At 28.8% G+C, this 19,254-nt stretch overlaps 1 protein-coding gene across 1 annotated transcript in view; it reads right to left on the minus strand.

Moving 5' to 3' along the window:
- The window catches only part of alc (5'-AMP-activated protein kinase subunit beta-1), a 33,423-nt gene extending 14,401 nt beyond the window's left edge, over positions 1-19,022 (minus strand). The window contains exons 1-4 of the mRNA XM_075368688.1: positions 18,731-19,022; positions 8,686-8,849; positions 5,129-5,222; positions 3,879-3,996 (exon numbers count right to left, since the gene is read on the minus strand). Of these exons, the coding sequence (XP_075224803.1) occupies positions 3,879-3,996; positions 5,129-5,222; positions 8,686-8,849; positions 18,731-18,916 (562 nt within the window). The 5' untranslated portion in view covers positions 18,917-19,022. The remainder of the gene's footprint in view (positions 1-3,878; positions 3,997-5,128; positions 5,223-8,685; positions 8,850-18,730) is intronic.
- Between the last annotated feature and the right edge of the window lie 232 nt (positions 19,023-19,254).

Below are 19,254 nucleotides of genomic sequence, written 5' to 3' on the forward strand. Positions count from 1 at the left end.
CTCCAAGATAAACCCAGATGTAGTAGTATAAACTGATGGATCGAAACAGAACGATACCATTGGTTATGCATTTGTTGTCTTTTAACTTATATGTTTGGTCTACCTGGTATTACATATGTGTTTACTGCTGAACTATTCGTTATAAATAAGGCTCTGAATATCATTTACCCTAAGTACTGAAATATTACTATTTTCAGTGACTTGTGGTGCTCTCCAAACTTTAAAAAACTTTTATTCCAGACATCCTATCGTCATCGAAATCTACAACACAATCACAGAGTTGAACCATCACAATACACAAGTGAATTTCTGCTGGATTCCTAGCCACATGGGGATTTGGGTAATGAATATGCACATTCCGCTGCTAAAGATGCATGGAATCAGCCTTCTTTCATTATCTGTGTTACTAAACCAGGCTTCATCAACTGTATAAAACTCACACTTCGTGCAACGTGGCAAGATGATTGGATTGCCACAGTAGACAACAAACTTCATCATATCAAAGATACTATGTTGCGATTGAACTACACCCACAGGAAAATTCGCTGAGAGGAAGTGGTCCTCTGGTCCTCAGTTTTATTTGTTTATTTAAATTTTCTTTTAAATTTATTGATATTATTGTTGTTCTGACTGTGATTTTATTTGTAAGTCTTCGTGATATTTTTTGTTATTAGTTGTAAGTTTTAGTCTTTGTTTTTATATTGTAGTTTTTTAATGTTTTATTGTTTTAATGTTATTTTAGCTGTGACATTAGTTGTATGTTTTTGTTTGTTTAATGGTTTCAGTTTTTTTTTAATGTAGTTTTAATTATCAGTTTTCCCTTTTTTTTATTTTATTCTGAGCGATGATAACACGCAAGTGTTTTTCGCCCTAAAAAAAAAAAAAATTAGTTACTTTAGAAAATAGCAGTAAAATTTGTGCAAAATAATTGACTGAAACTTGTATTTAATATTTTTTATTTAAAAAATAATTTCTTGTAAAAAGTCTAGTCTAGTCTTGTAAAAATGGACTAACAATAAATATTACAGTATTTTCATTGGAACAAGCTCTGAAGAAATTATGCCGTAAGTCGCAATGGGGTTTTAACATTACTTATGGCATGGTTTCTAAAATTCGCAGTGTGTATTTCAAGATCCATTTTCAGTATTTTACAAGCTGTTGGTGACATTTGAATTTAGTCAACAGATTTCGTTAAAACCTAAAAATCAATTTTTTGACATTGCTAGTTAATTTTAGCTCTACTGCAAAATAATGTTTGCTGACTTATGGCATGGTTTCATAAACCACCTCACACATATAAAATTTTTTACAATTTAATTTTTAAAATTAACATTATTTTAATTAATTTTTTGTTTAAATATTATTTTAATTTTTAATTTAACCAAATAAAAGTTTAAAATAAAAAAAATAATAAACAACATTAAAGGTTTTAAACTTTAAATAAATGCATGATATGTTATTATATTTTACAAAGTTTATGATGAAATTTGAGATGAATATATAATGCAGCTGATGATGCGAGTAAATTTTTCAAAAGTGTTCCTGCATATATAGTGGAATAAGGTAAGTCATCCAACTTTATTTATTCTGTACTTTGGCTGATCTAATAAAATAAATAAATAAATAAATAAATAAATATATATATATATATATATATATATACTTTCTGTGCATTTAGATACTATGGGGCATATAATTTGAATTGAGTACACTGTCTATGCCAATTACTGGATTACACAATATTTACAATACTAGAATATTTGTTTCCACCTTTCATTAGTCAGTTTGGGCAAAGGCAATAATAAATTATCAGGATACAAATCTTATCTGGTGTTACAAAATTCAGTTAAAATAAAAATTTATTCGCTTAATACATAGGCTGAAAAAATCTTAATAAAATTATCTGCAAACATAACAATAGAAAATCTAGCTTTCTGATTTATCAATATGTTTTTATTTTATTTATTTAATATAATTTAAAAAAAATTAATTATAAAAAAAATCTTACTTAAAGATACAAACTTTCAAAATAGCCCTACAAAGTTTAAACGAATGTAGAATTGTATAATATTATACAAATATGAAACATAAGTACACATATTCAGGGTGTTTCTAAAATGATGGGCTGGCTATAATTTTTCGGAATTTACTTGTAAAACTAAACAAAAAATATCCTTAGGAAAAATGGCAATTTCTCCTTCATTCTTTCCCTGTCTGCCATTTTGTTATTTTTATATAAAAATTTATATCTCAAGTTCAGATAGATGAAACACATTAATATCTGGCAAGCATTTTGGTAATAAAGTTTTAAAATTAGCAAAAAGTCAGGAATTAAATACCTTCACAAATTACAAAATGGTGGCCATGTTTAGTTTTCAATCCGTTCCAAAAATATCTCCAAATATTATATATATCTCCATAAATATTAGTTTTAATAAAATTATTAATTAATTTGATAGTAACTTACAATACTAGAATTAACAATAAATAAAAACAATTAATATTTAATTGAATTGAGCGTAAAGTGAAGGACATGAAAACAGACACAAAATTACCTCAATTTTTTGCCAAACTCAGCTATTTGTTAACAGATATTAAAAAATTAACATTTTGTTCAAAATAAAAGGCTTAATATTTTATCAAATAACATAAATTTCAATAAAACTAATATTTACAAATATATAATGAATTGAAAAATAAGTACGGCCACCATTCTGTAATTTGCAAAGGTATTTAATTCCTGATTTTTTGATAATTTTAAAACTTTATTACCAAGACTCTTACCAATAATTAATGTGATTCCTCTATCCGAACTTTAGATATAAATTTTTATATAAAAATAACAAAATGGTGGACAAGGGGATAAGAAAGAGAATTGCCATTTTTCCTAAGGATATTTTTTTTTTTAGTTTTACCAGTAAAATCTGAAAAAGCATAGCCAGGCCACCATAAACATAAGTAAATATGATATGTTTAATTTATATGTAACACGCATGCTAGATAGATACTGACTTGACAGCATATTCTATTAAATAGTAACACTAACTACTTTTACACATATTAATAAACAAAAATTAATAAATAAGTTGAAAATAGAGTTAATGAACATAAATAATGAAATCCATACATGTCAAATATGTAAATAAGGTGATGTACTGCAGCTATACTAATTTAAAAAATTCACTTAGTCGGTTGACTACTGTCTTTTTTGAGAAGCTCATTAATTAATCTCTTATATTTGTAATGTTTATGAATTCTTCAGCTTTCTGTTGGACGTACTGTTGTAGAGTTTGTAAACCTTGCCAACTTCTTTAATTGTTTGTAGCAGTAAAAATTCTTCATAAACACCTCTCTACTTTGTGTTACTAAGTATTTTTATGTTAAAGCAATCCTTCATAAATGTCTTACTCATCAAGTTTGGCTGTTACAGATACCTGCTCATTGCCATTCAGCTTCATACTCATTCTCTTTCCATATGTAGCCAGAAGCTCACATTAGAACATTTTTTAAGGATTCTTGTATAATTACACCTTCTCACTTTATACCAGGAACATACCTACCTAATTAAAAAAAAAAAAAACTATCAGCATTAACATCACTGATGTCAAGCGTTAGATCAAAATAATTATTATTTTCATGACCAGTAGAAACCACCTGAAGATGTATGGTCAAATGGTAGGATTTTTGAATGAATCTAAAATAGTTCTCTTCTAAAAATTACACTTTTCAGAATACAAATTTTATTATTTTTAAATATTTATCAACAATTCATAAATAAATAATGAATGGAAATAAACCCATTAGTTTATATATGGACTAGTTTATGTGTAATTTAAGGTTACATCAAAGAAAATCTGAATAAGTAAATGTAGACTTACTCTGTTGATTTGATGAGATGCTTTCACTATCCATAGCTAATGCCTGAAATACTTCAAAATCACTTTTCTTCACAGTAACAAGATTATTCTTAGATCCCATTCCGTTATCAATAATTCTCTGTAACCAGCAATTATAAAAACAGTAGTACATTAAATAACAACTGATAACAAAATTAAAATTGGTTTCTGGAGGTAATAAAATTTTACTAATGCTTTTAATGAGTACAGTATGGAATAAAATTAGAAATTTACTTTTTTTTATAGACGTTATATAATTCTCAACTATCATTATTAATCTGATAATTAAATAAAATATTTATGTGCTCAGTAACAGTACTCAATTAAAATGAACTAAAATTAAAATGCTTCTTTTATTTAATATAAATTCAATTCTTTTTATTTATAATTCTATATTAATTTTTCTTGTAACATTTTTTAATAAGAAAATCATTAAAAATTTCATTACCTAGCAGATGATCAGTTAATTATTAATTAAAAAAATGTTATCTAAATTTAAAATATATTGACAGAATTGAATACAGGCTGTTCACAGATACGAGTACAGTTTCATTAGTCTTATTTGTAACTTTTCATTACTCATATATGTCTGACATAAATATATGTCTGGGGAATAAAAAGCCCACACTTTTCCAATAAAAAAAAAATGTTACATTTTATCTTCATAGTAATCCCATAGTACCCCACCACATTAATAAATCTATGAAATTTTAATGAAAATTTCTAAGTTTTCAAGGCACATAACTTATAAGTATTCTAAATCAAAATTTGTTTAGAACATTCATTATTCTCTCCTCTCTTCAAATGTGCATAAAAATGTTCCATTCAACATAGTTTAATCTTTGCAAACAGCAAAGAGCCAAATCCAGTTAGTAGGGGGTTGAGGGTTGTTAATCTTAAAATCCCTCTGTAGAACAAGTTGTTTTACAATGACTAGTTAGCAAATAACATTGTCATGGAGCATTCTTAATATCACTGACGTGAATAACATTTCACAAACTGCAACAGCAATTTAAATATATTCACATCAACTCAACTTTTCTAACCAAGAATTTAAGCTTCAGCCTCTGACAAGCTTTCAACACAGTATTTCAAGAAATATACATTAAATTTCAGTCCTTAATTTTACTTAATAGCAAATAATAAGCTTAAAAAAATGTTTAAAATTTAACTGAAAACAAAATTTAAAACAAGCTAATAATAATTTTTATAAAAATATAATAAGTTCTTACCACAGATGGATCATGCTTCCATTCACCATCTACAAAGAATTTATACTGGTGTTCCCCTTCAGGTAAATCAATAATAGTAACAAAGTCACCATGGCTGAAATAAGCAATAAACATTTTTTAAATAGGAGAAAAAATAAATGTACAAGAGCAATTTTATATATCTCATGATCTATATTTCTGCAGTAAATGTTTATGAACAAACAGTAAAAACAGTATAACAGGATTCGTAGAAAATTGTGCTTTGAAAATCAATGAACAAATTTTGCTTTAAAATTTCAAGTTGAGATACCTGGCAGTCTAAACCTTGGGTTAAGACTAAGAAAAAAATGAAAACTTTCTGAATAATTTTTCACTAAAATCATTTAACGCAAACAATAAATTTGTTAAAATAACTATAATATGTATTCAATGAATTTACAGTACAGTAGCATGAAAATTAATTCTAACACAAATGTTATTAAAGAAGAAACTTTATTTAAAATAAAACCATAACTATACAATCTGTGAATATTTAGTAATTAATATGTCCTTTATTCACTTCACGTAAACAATTTGGCATACATTCAAAAAGTGTAGTACACATTTTTTAACTTCATCATGAATCCATACCAATATTATGCTTAAGATCAATTTGTATACAATTCATTTTTGGGTCATTTTTTGACTAATGCTCAAAAATTTTCAATTGGGTCTGGGAAGCTACCACCTGGCTGGTGGCTACCTGGCTAAGTGTTTTGTTCTTTGAAAAATTTTTACATTTTTTGGCAGTATGGCATGACACCAAATCTTGCTGGAACATTCCATTGCCCTGTGGAAATTTGTTTTGAAGTTGGGTCACAACTCTTTCCTTCAGAATCTTGATATATCCCTCACTTTTCAACATACCATCTACTGGAAGTAATGAACAAGAGTCTTTAAATTTGAAATAAACCCAAAAAATTTTTTCTGGGAATGTTTAACTGGTTGTAGGATATGAGCTGGTGGTGTTTTCATCTGATGTTTTTCTAATGTATGGAATCCTTTGCCCTTGAACATAAAAATGTGACTTGTTGGAAAACATAACATTTTTCCAGTTTTCTTTGGTCTAATGAGCATGTGTTTTGGTCCAAAAGAGCCTTTTCTTTACACACGGCTGGTTTTTACAGCTGCTTTTTAGCTGGCCGACAAGCTTTCCATTGAGCTGCAAAAAACTTTAGTGTCTAACCGTTGTCACATGTCTACAGCAATCTGTCCCACTGGCTGCTAATTTTCAATTTAAGTCCACAGCAGATAATTTTTGATCAAGTTTACTTTTCCTCATTAATATCCGATCCTGTGTTGTAGTAGTTTTTCTTTTATGGCCACATTTGCCTTCCCGTTGAGATAAAAAAGAAACCAATTTCTTTAAACTGTTTTAAAATAGTAATCACTGCCTTTGGTCCAACAGAATTATCTGTTATTGTGTCATATTGGTGTGCTCAGAAAGAGAAACAATTTTCAAATGCTTTCTTGGAGTTATGTCCATTATTATATATTCAAGAAAAATAAAAGAAAAAATATTACTTAAAATTAAATAAACTTTTAAAAAACATAATTTATAACATGAAAACTGCTAAATAACCGAAGAACAATAATCTCACATTACATATAAAACTTAAACAATGGATGTGGTCAAGCAGTGCAGCTACAACATAAAAGTAAACAAAAATTTTCTGTTCAAATTAATTTGCATGCTTCTGTACATTTCATGTACATAATAAATGATTTAATCTAAACATTAAAATCACTGTGTGTGTCATCACTGTCACAGTATTCCAATCTGTCTCATTCAAGTTATTGCTGTTACCACATTCAAGACTCATGGTTCATTTTTGTCATATAATACAAATTACAAAATACTACGTGCTAAATCAATATAAAAAAATGAACAAGACCTAAATAAATAACCATCAAACAGTAAAAATCTCTGAAAAGTAAAATAACACTTAATAAATTTGTACATATAAGTTTTGAATTTCTTTTTGTTGGGAAGCGGCCACAACAGTTGTAGCTGTAACTAAACTTGATGTTATTGTTTACATGAACATACTATCTCAATACAAACTATAATTAATAAAGCTGTGAAAGATAACAGCCAAAAAAACTGGAATGCTACTGAAGTAAAGATGCAAAATTTATTGAGGAAAAGAAGAAAACGTCATGTCAAAAATGTTTGTCAACAATGCTGGTTAAAGGGGAGTAAACAGTAGGTAAAAAATTTGAATAAGAATGCCTACTAGAAATAAAGAGAAAGAGGTAAATTGAATACAACTGGACAGAAAGCACTACTAAAACTAAAGAGCATGAAAATAACATGGAAAATTTAGTTGGAAAGATCTTGGAAAACAAGAGTAAGATAAGATAGAAAGATTTAGGGTGGAGAATGTCTTGGAATAAAGACTGAAAGAGCAACTGGAAAGTTTGTATGAAAAATAAACACTTGAAAAAAAATTTAGTAATAATATAAAAAATATAAAATCATTAAAATAACAAAAGAATAAGATTAAATTCATGAATGAAAGAAAATAAAAAGTTACAACTACTTACTTTAATTAAAAAATTCAACTTTTTGATTTTTTTCTACTTAAAATGGAATTTTAAATGTTTGTTACACATGTTAAGATTCTAATTTTTCATATATACACACATACACCAGGACAAGAATTCACTTGTACAATTAGATCAACTAGTATAAACAACTTCAGATATTAAAAATTAGGTTTAATAACATTTATGCTTTTGTTCTACACTGATGTGAAAATAATTTACTCTTCTCTCTTCTTGACCTAAATGGCAAGAATGCCTGGATTGAGGCATTGCTAATAACTTTTAAAATATTTAATTCACTAAAATGAAAATTATAATTCTAGGCTAAACAAAAAGAAATAACTTATAAATGTAAACTGTAAAATAATATTCTCTAAAATATTTAAGAGTTAAACCGCTGTCTAACTATTAATAGAACAATCGCATACTGAAACATTTTGTGCTTGGAAACAATACATGTCCGCCTCCTAATTAAGGTATTTAATCCTTCCCACCAATCACTAAGACATACTGTGCGTTTAGAAATTATGCTAATTAACATGGTAAAGTATGGATTCCAAATCTAAAATTAAGGATTGGGAAATCCAACAAACAGACAACATATCAGCAATAAAATGATTTCATTTCAATCTGATTCAATAATTCATCTATTCCAAAACTTTAAATTCAATTAATTTAATTATCAAGACACTAACAAACAGTCTTACATACAAGGTTAACTAATTATCAAAAACCTACAGAAGCACTCTTTAAAATACCTAATTTAGTCAGTTGTAAACAGAATAGTAAATTTTAAGAGTAAATTTTTATTCTTTGCTCACCACTGGCAATTAACAATAAAGGATTATATACACCTGAATATAAACTTTTATCTGCAAAGAATCAAGTAGAAACTTACCGGCCTCTTGTAGCTAGTATAAAAAAACAGCTTTATTAACAATTTGTAAATTAACCAGGAAGAACATTATAAAGTTATTGTATCACACATGTACCTTTTAACCATGGGTATAGTTTTCCAATTAGAAAACGTTCCACTAATCAGCACATTTTTTCCTCCTCCTTCCCATTTGAAAACAGTGGGCAATGCTTTCTCATTAACCTTCGTTCCTTCAGAAACTGTAGCTGATCGTTGCCTTGGCGCACCAAATTCATTTTCCTGTTAAAACGTTGAGATCTATTAATTTAGCAAAAACAAAAAACCTACTGAAAACTAAAATATACGACATATGATATATTATTAAAACCCAAGCAAGTTTTAAATAATCCCTGAAGGACAACTATGTGTTTACTCTTATCTATTTTCCAATTCAATTGTAATTTATTTTAAATATAAAATTACTCTTATTATCAAGAAAAACTATTTTACTTTTTTTATAAATAGTTACAGTGGATTTTTTAAATTTCTAATTAAATAGGCTATATTATAAAATTTTTCTAAACAGATTTTTGTTTTATTCATTTTCATCCTTTAATGATTTTAGGATACAAGTCCTTTTAACAATTAATATATGGCTTTATAAATAGAATATTTTTAAGTGCAACAATTCATTTAAATGTATTATACACAATAAGCATATCTTCAAGTAACATTAACATAAAATAATTAATTGCCACTAACTATATCTCTTTTTAGTTTTTATTCATTTTTAGCAGAATGATTACTTATTTTCCAGTGAATTGATCAGTTATCTATTTGGTGAACCAACATTCATACAATTTAAAATTAGAATAAATGGAATTGTTCATTACTTGGTTTCATTCATTTCATCAGTCTCTTGCCTTTATGTTCCATTCTGTACACTCAATTATCTGTTTTGTAAGCAATAATTTTTGCCTTCCTTTACCAATTTTATTGTGTTTCCTTTTAAATCCCATTTTCATTGCCCTAAGTTGCTTTAATATTCTACTCTTTTACTTTTCTTTTCATTACACAAAGATAGTGGGGATTTTATTTATCAGTATATGTTCTTAGGTGTATAAGTTGTAGTGATATAATGGTTCAAGGAAAGTGAATGCCAATTTCTATAATAAATTCAATTAAAATGATCCTTAATGAGAAAAACTAAATTTTTAAATTGAAATTCATGAAGAAGGTAAATGAAACAACTGCAACAAATAGACAAATCAGTGTAGGTATAGGACGTATCATGAACATAAAAACTTGCTTGCATGAGGTAAGACAGTTGCTGTCCAGAACATTATAAAGGGTGTCCCATATAAAACGCAACCCATCAATCACTCATCCATGAAATTTCAATCGTTACTGAAATGGACTCATCTAACATCTGAACATCGCGGCGACGCAGTACAACACTACTGATAGTAACAACAATGCAATCATAACGTTCAGTGTATTGCTAGAGACAAGATGGTGTTTTCACTAGATGAACGTGTTTTCATCGTCGAGTCGTACTTCAGTACAAAATCAGTGGTTGCAGTGCAAGATTTGTTTCTCCATAAGTACCCAGATAAACCAGCTCCTAACAAAACATAAGTGTTAAGGTTAATTGCAAAATTTAGAGAGACTGGTTCTGTTAATAACAAAAAACACAAAAGATCTGTGTCAGTGTTGAATACAGATACAGTCACTGAAATCAAAGATCGATACTCGCCTCGCCAAATAAATCGATCAGACGTTTGTCTGCTGAAATTAATTTGTCTAAATCAACTGTTCATCGGGCAACCAAACAATTATAATTACGACCTTATCGCATTCAAATGGTTCATCAATTTCTTGAGCCCAACAAAGAAAAACGGCTACAATATTGTCAATGGTTCCGTTGATTTCTGCACGAGGGAATTAATGTTATGGATTCGTTATTTTTCACAGATGAAGCACGGTTTCATTTGGATGGCTACGTAAATAGCCAAAACAGTATAATTTGGAGTGCTGAAAATCCCCATGTTTATCACGAAAAACAATTACACCTGCAGAAGTTGGGCGTGTGGTACACGGAAGAAAATAATCGGTCCTATTTTTTTCGAGTACACTATTAATGCAGAACGATATCAGGATATTTTATTTCAGTTCATTGCACTCTTGGAAGAGGAAAACAGACACTGCTGGCTACAACATGATGGTGCGACATCGCACTACGCAGGTTTACTTCTGATTTCGTTGAGGAATTCTTTGGTAATAGTGTTATAGGTCGAGGCTTGTGGCCACCAAGATCTCCAGGTTTGACTGCGGCGGACTTTTTTCTATGGGGTTACCTCAAAGAAAAAGCCTACAGCAACAAACCACGAACACTTGAACAATTGAAAGTGAATATTGAACAAGCTGTATTAAATATCCAGCCACAAACTTTGAAAAAAGTTGCAAGAAAAGCTGTAAAAAGAATTGAAGCTTGTATTCAAGAAGATGGCGGGTACTTCCAACATTTACTCTAAATGTAAGGTAATGGATGGTAATAATAAAAATTACATTTATACATTTACATTTACACATGCCTCTTTATTATTTCAATACCTATCAATATAAGGTTGGGTTACGTTTTATATGGGACACCCTGTATTACTCTTTTCTCACAACATTAGGCTTATTCAAAAACTAAATATTCTGTAATGCATGAATTAACTATTTTCATAAATAGCAAAAATTCTTTCCACAATTAAAATTCATTATCAATTTGTTTAATTTCAGACAATAATTTCTTTAAAAATATTTAGCATATTTATAAATATTTCTTACTATATACGGCAGAAAAACAAATAGTTTATACTTGCATTATTAGATAATTATTACACTTCCTTCATCTCATCAGTCATAATGAATGACCACTTTATATGAATAAAGGTTATCGAAACATTTCATTTGAGTTATAACTATGTGCTGTTATAATGAGTATTAGTATGCTGTAAATAATAGACCTATACCCTACACATCACAATAATTTATTAATAATATGCTAATTAAACTTAGTAATAAGCTTAGTATTTTATATGTTTTTATAAAATGCCTGAGAAATTTTTTTTTCATTGTTTACTAACATTCAATACTAATGTTTACTTTTCATTTTCAATAATGATTTAGTTTAATTCTTGGTGTGTCCTGCTCAGTATGAATGTTTCCTGCTGTAATGAGTGGGTGGTTAACGTTATTGTTTTGTGTGTATTAATGAATTCTTATGATTTTTGTTGGTGAATTTTTTTTGCAATGGCAGAATCTAAATCCATAGTTAAGAAAAAATCTCGTAGTCAAGCTCATGAATAGTTAATAATGTATTCAATTTTATGAAGAAAGAAGCTATAAAGTTAGGAAAACTAGATGACAAACATTTGACCCACCGGGTTGGTCTAGTGGTGAACGCGTCTTCCTAAATCAGCTGATTTGGAAGCCGAGAGTTCCAGCGTTCAAGTCCTAGTAAAGCCAGTTATTTTTACATGGATTTGAATGCTAGATCGTGGATACCGGTGTTCTTTGGTGGTTGGGTTTCAATTAACCACACATCTCAGGAATGGTCGAACTGAGAATGTACAAGACTGCACTTCATTTACACTCATACATATCATCCTCTGAAGTATTATCTAAACGGTAGTTACCGGAGGCTAAACAGGAAAAAGAAAGAGATGACAAACATTTAATACAAATTCAAAAAAAGGAAAAATGAACTGCTACAGCTTGAGGGATTTCAAGATCACAAGTTCAAAAACTCTGAAAAGAAAACCAGTATCTTCTTAAATCTAAATCACAGTCGTGCTCATTCAGCACGCCAAAAAATTATAAACAACATTCAACACCAGTTAGTGGATCAGACAGTTTTGATCAAGGTGTAAGAACAACAGTTATCGAGTTTCATGCAAAACATAATGAACTGCTTACATTTAATAAATTATGTGAAGAAATTCTAAAGAGTATCCAATTTAAAGGTTCTAGAACTACACTAGCAGCTATTTTAAAAGAGTGTGGTTAAAGTGGAATAAAACTGATAATATTACAAAACTTCTGATTGAGAAAGAAAACATCAAGTGTAGGAGGATAGATTATTTAAGAAAAATTACAGATTGGAGAAAAGAAAATTTTTTGATTGTTTATATGGATGAATTTATATTTTAATGTCCCACTGACAAAATCATGGTCAGATGACAGTAGTGCAAGAGTAAAAGTACTGATTAATAAAAGTGATCAGTTAATCAAAATCCACGATAAAGGAGAAATGAGATTCATTCTGAACATGATGTTAACTTGGAAAATGAGTTCAAAAAAGTAACTATCATGGCAGCATCAACAATTTCATGAAGAAGGCATCTGAAAAATTAATTCCTAGTCTTCTCCCCCAATAAGTAGTTGTCAATAATGTGCCATACCACAATTCATTTCTAGAGAAGCCTCCATATTCAAATGAAAGAAAAAGTGGCATGATTAATTGATAGAAAACAACAATTTTCTGTTTAATAAGGCAGTTGCTAAAAACACAGTTGTATGACATAATTAAATCACACAGAAATTCAAAATTACCTACCATTTTGATAAACTAATAAAAAACACAGGCATCAGATTCTGTGACTTCCATCTAATAATTTCGATTTAAATCCGATTGACATGTTATGGTTGACTTCGAAAAAATATGCTCGTAATAATAATACAACATTTTTAATGTCAGATATTAAAAAATTAGCTGAGGAAAACTGAATGAAATGAATAAGGATGTTTGGAAACCATATTCCAAACATGTAAAAGAAGTTGAAACTGAGTATAAGATGACAGAACTGCTAATGATGAGTAAATTTATCACACATCTAGACGGTGATAGTGAAAGTGACTGTTCCAATGATGACAGAGACGTTGGTGAACTTTCACAGAACTGGACATAAAATGCAAATCTCAAGTAAGTGTTAATAATAATAAAGTATAATCAAAAATGAAAACAATCACAAAAAAAATAATTTGGCAATTTAAAAAATTCTAAATATTGTATAAAAAAGAATTGCACAATAGTAATTGTTGGGTAATATAATTTAGTATAATATGGTGGATACATTCAAGTACTAGTTAGATTTTTTTTAGTTTAAAAATAAACCTAAATTAAAATTGTTTTTGCAATCTTTCTTTATTGAATTATTAATATTAGTTACATAATAATGAATTACTACAAAACATGAAAACAGTAATAAATTAAATGTATATAAATAAAAGTACAACGAATATTATTGTTGTCCTATTAGATAGGTGTAAATGTTTTCAAATTCAGTAGTAATGGAGTCTTGACCTTCTCCAAAACAAGCTTTTACTTTCATTGTACGAACTGTACTTATTTATGTAGTGCTAGAACCGTTTCTTGTCCTTCTGTCCTTTTTTTTTATATAACACCTCCACACAAATCAGTAACTATGGACTAGAATTAAATTACTTTACTGTTTGCAACTCGAAAATCATTTTAAATGAAATGTTTTTATTTCTATGGGTTTAAAGAAATCCTGATTTCAATATTCTTTTAAAAAATACAGAAAGATGTACTTTGTTACATCTAGAAATACATAATGTGATACTGAATAATCAACAGTTGGTATTTCATAAGTATTTTTAGTCTATTCATTAACTTATTCAGGAATTGAAGACTTTAGTTACCTATTCATTAGTTTAGTTACCATGTGATGATGTTCTGCTGATTGGAACATCCTCTTTACCACTAATTTGTCCAGTTTTTTTTGTCATATCATATCTGGTCTTGCGACTTCTTAACCTTCCTTGACTGATCAATTTTCTCCTTCCTTTTCTTTACCCCCTCTTGAAAAAAAGAAAAGAAGTCTTGTCACCACCTTCTTGAGGTGACATTAAAAATTCTATCAGAAGCTGTTGTTAATAATCCTTTGCATTATAGCTGTTTCCCCTCCTCTGAACTGTATGTAGAAAGAATGGGTACTTTTCAATACCTATGTTTCTTAAGTAAGCAGAAAAAATTTATCATGCAAACATTATCCTCACAAATTATCCATTTTCTTCTTGAGGTGACAATAAAAATTCTATCAAAAGATGTTAATAATCCTTTACATTATAGCTGTCTCCCCTCCTCTGAACTGTATGTAAAAAGAATGGATATTTTAAATACCTTTTTTCTTAAGTATGCAGAAAATATTTATCATGTAAACATTTTCCTCATAAATTATCCATTATGATCCATTTTTAAATATGATGCAGCAGGACATTTTCTAAGAGATTTCTTCCGTCGCAGACCTCATGGAACACAAGTTATAAAATAGATGATTTTAATGTTCTACCTAACCAATTGACCTTGTATTACACTCCCTGTACTAATGTAGTTTGGCCATAAATGCGTTGTAATTTTTATATCTCTGTAGTGAATTGGCTTATTCGTATAAAAGAAACACTAAATAACTAAATTCCAGTGTATCATTCAGTTTCTGATAACAAAACTAACAATGGTGAGGAATTATTTATTTTGGTGGGTAAACTGCAAAACAATTTTAAACATAAGACAGTTATATTATTAAAATAAGTAATGGATATTTCTTTAAAAAGTTGTAGCACAGCTATAACATATATGTAGCTAAAAAAAATTTACACAGAGCTAAAATTGCAGTAAAAAACTAGTCTGCAGATGGTTTTCCTTAATTTAGGAATAAGATTTGAATGTGAAATTGTATTGTACACTTTGTAACAGCTTATTCTTAGAGATATTGTACTTTAGATCTGAGTGATTTACAAAAATAATCTACTTAGCGTTTTTGAAAGATCAGTGTATGGGACTAACCTTTAAAGGTTTTAAGGACTGTATCCTTAAAGAAGGAGTACAAAGAAGTCAGCACTTTCACCATTTAATTATCGTTTCTGTATATTTAATGAAGAGGACAAATGAAGAAAAGGATTCTACCATGATTGCTATTATATGTTAATGCAATTACACTGATTTACATAATTATTGTTTCCTAACATGCGATACATGATTTTAATTTTCTGTCTTTTGATGCTAAAAACGAATATGAACTCAAAATCTTTCTATCACCCCCTTTTTGAAAATTTTTTAAATTTTAATTAAGGGATTTTTTCACTTTTTAATATATCATCAGCATTTTAAGCTCCTACATAGTATTTTGTTAGCTCATTTTTTATTGTTTAACTCTGTTAACATAATTTGTAGGCTATAAATAAACAATACTAGACAAAGAATTAAATCATAACATAGTCACATATTATGACATCATACCTAATACTGAGCCTTCATGGACAAGATTAATCATGTCTGTGCAGATCAAAACATGTAGCTGAAAACAGCTGTGTTGTTTGTATTAAACACTAGATTTAGGAATGAATTAATTTTGTTCAGTCTTATTGCTGTCTTAAGTTTAATAGTATAGTGTCATAATGCCTCGAAATTGTGTAAGTGATGTGGATGCTTTTTGTTATGTATGTGGTGAGTTTACCGTAAAATCAAATAGACAAAATATTACACCTTTAATTAAAAATGCATATCATTTGTACTTACAGTGTAAAATTGATGATCAGGATAAAGCATGGGCTCCTCATCTAGTATGCACTAATTGTTCTGTGTGTTTGAGAGGATGGCTGAAAGGTACACGGAAGGCTTTGCCATTTGGTGTACCTATGGTTTGTCGTGAACCAAAGACTCATGGAACAGATTGTTACTTTTGCTTAAAAAGTGTCTTTTTTTCTAAAAAATCTAAACATACCGTAAAATATCCTTCATTGCAATTTGCAATCAGGCCTGTACCTCACAGCCAAGCTAGGGATTATGTTGCCAAAGAGAAAAAAATGAGACACTTAACTCCAAATGGGAAAAACATTATTCACGAGTCCTTAGTTGAACCCAAAAAAATATTTTTATCCCCTTTCTATATCAAGCTAGGACTAATGAAAAATTCTGTAAAAAACAATGAAGAAGGATAGTCCTGGATTTTTGTACATCAGGCAGAAATTTACAAATTTAAGTAAAGAAAAATTAAAGAAGGAATTTTTGAGTTGGTCAAAGATGATGCATTTAACTAAATGTTAAATAATGTAGAAAGTGCAGCTTGGGCTTCATTTAAAGACGTTTGCAAAAATTTTGTCGGTAAAAAAAATCTGACAATTACCACGATATTGTTAATCAACTTCTTACTTCATAGAGAACTATGGGTTATAATAAGTCTTTGAAAATACATTTCCTCCATTCAAATCTGGATTTTGTTCCTGAACAACTTCAAAGATGTAAGTGATGAACACTGTGAATGTTTCCACCAAGACATTTCGGTAATGGAAAGCCGCTATTAAGAGAAATGAAATACTAACATGCTAGCCGATTACTGTTGGATATTAATTTGAGATGTGCCTGAGGCTACTTATAAAAGAAAAGCATCAACGAAATCATTCTAATATAGGTATGGACATGCAAAATTATACAATTTACAGACTTCAACTATACTTTCCCTTCATTTTTTTTGAAGCGTAATTTATTTAAAACTAAGGGTGATAGAAAAACTGTATTTACAGATCTGTACTGTACACAATAAAGCAATTCAAGAAATAGTATCATACTTAGAGAAACATTAAACATTTTTTTTTTGTTTTCAGTGTACTGTAATAAAGATGTGTTCTCTATTACCCAGAAGATAATCACATAAAAAAATAAGAACTAGAAAAGAAATTACTTGACATCCATCTCTTCATTTAAAAAATAAGAAAAACTTACAACTGGGAATACAAACAGATCGGACCATAAATATTGAAGGTCAAGAAATAAACGAGCTCATTTCAATAAAATTACCTAGAAATTCAGATTTCATTCAACCAGGGAGATCTTACTACATGTCTAGCTAAGCTAACACTGACCTGGATGAATGGAAGAGTGAAAACTGTAAAGAAAAATGATATATCTAATAAGAATGTGATGTAAATTATACTACAATTCATATGAAAAATGCACTGACCATAATGAAGTTTCTTGATGCCCCCTGTATACCCGCATAAGATGTCTGTAGATGCATTCCAAATTCATGCAAGTGAACAGTTTATTGGTTATTTCAGAATTAAACAAAGTGAAAACCGTGTAAGATAGTAAGGACATTTCCTTAAAAGAGTAAGTACCCTTTGGAAGGATAAAAAAAGTGATTCGGAAACAAACAAGATATGGGAGCACTAAAACTTAATGAATATCATAAGACGGCTTGTAATCATCAAAGGTATTTTAAGCTGAGCTTCTTCAAAAACTAAAATGTTTCTTTCAATACCTGAAACAGGTTGTAACAATTGCTTTTTATATTTTTTAAGATGCTCCACGATTCCTTTGATCCATAATTTAAAGTTAAATAATGTCAGAATTAACACCATACAACACTTTGATTCCAATAGGTCTTAATCAAAGCTTAGAAGCACTAAGAACTCTTAAAAGTTATTCTAAAATATATAACTCATTAAATACATAACTTCTAAAAATATAGTAATCATCATGTAACCTGTTTTTTTGTTAAGTTATTTGATAGCTCGTTTTTAAAGCTGCATTAAACTAATTGAATAAGTTGCTAACAGCTTAATGTAGTAAAATATGGATTACATTAAAAATCAAAGGCCAACCAAATTAATAAAAAATTAAATAAATAAAATAAAACCCATAATATACAAACGATTCAAAAAGGGAACTGTATTGACCATTATATTTTTTCAATTTACATCAGAGTTTATGCCATTTACTCGGCAATTGATAATGTAACTGTTAGCTAAATCTCACCTTTAAGGACGGTAAACAATTAGTAGATCTACATTTCCTCTTGTTTAATGAAGGCATATTTTAACAAAAATGGAATAACTACACATTAAACTATTATCAGTTTAATCTAAAAATAGAAACAATTAAGATAAAAAAGTCACTTCCGATAAGCAAACTATTTGAACAATTCAGTTAATAAATCAAAAAAATATAAACATAATATAAAATATACTACTATTAGCGAATAAATTTGACCTTTGCACATTAATGAATATAATAAATACAGGCAATTAGAGAAACTCATCAAGACGGAACAATATTCACATTAGTGGTAAAAAATTTTCAAGGTAAACTCCTTTATTAATATACTACTTACATTGCTCTGTGATTGACCCTTAGTAAAATAGGGTTCCTCTTCTTCGTTGGAAGACTGGAAAACAAGTTTTGAATTAGGTTTCTTGTCAAAAACAAATGCCTGTTCGTCTTTTGTTGGAGAATGTGGAGCTTGTAATTCACCTGCTTTATGACGATCACGTCCTGCTGCACTACCTGCATTACCCATTACTTAATTGTACAAAACTTAACCAAAAATTGTTTAAAATAAAACGAACATAATAGAGAAATCTACCAAAGGCGCCATATTGGATGTTTTTATAATACGCAGTCTGCTATGAATGAGTCAAATGTTGACATTCAAATACAAAATAAATGCACGCTTAAAAAATGTGTTAAAAATTACCGATAATACATCATTTAATTTTAAAAAAATTATAATAAATTCACGATTAAATCGTAGCATTAGTTCGTCAGTAAAATAAACAATTTATTAAGGTTATTCTTTTTTTTAAATAAAAGTAAAACTTAAAATAAATAAAAAGATAGTAAGTAAAGTTTCGAAAA

The sequence above is a fragment of the Lycorma delicatula genome, chromosome 6, assembly GCF_047948215.1.
Source record: "Lycorma delicatula isolate Av1 chromosome 6, ASM4794821v1, whole genome shotgun sequence".
NCBI lineage: Eukaryota > Metazoa > Arthropoda > Insecta > Hemiptera > Fulgoridae > Lycorma > Lycorma delicatula.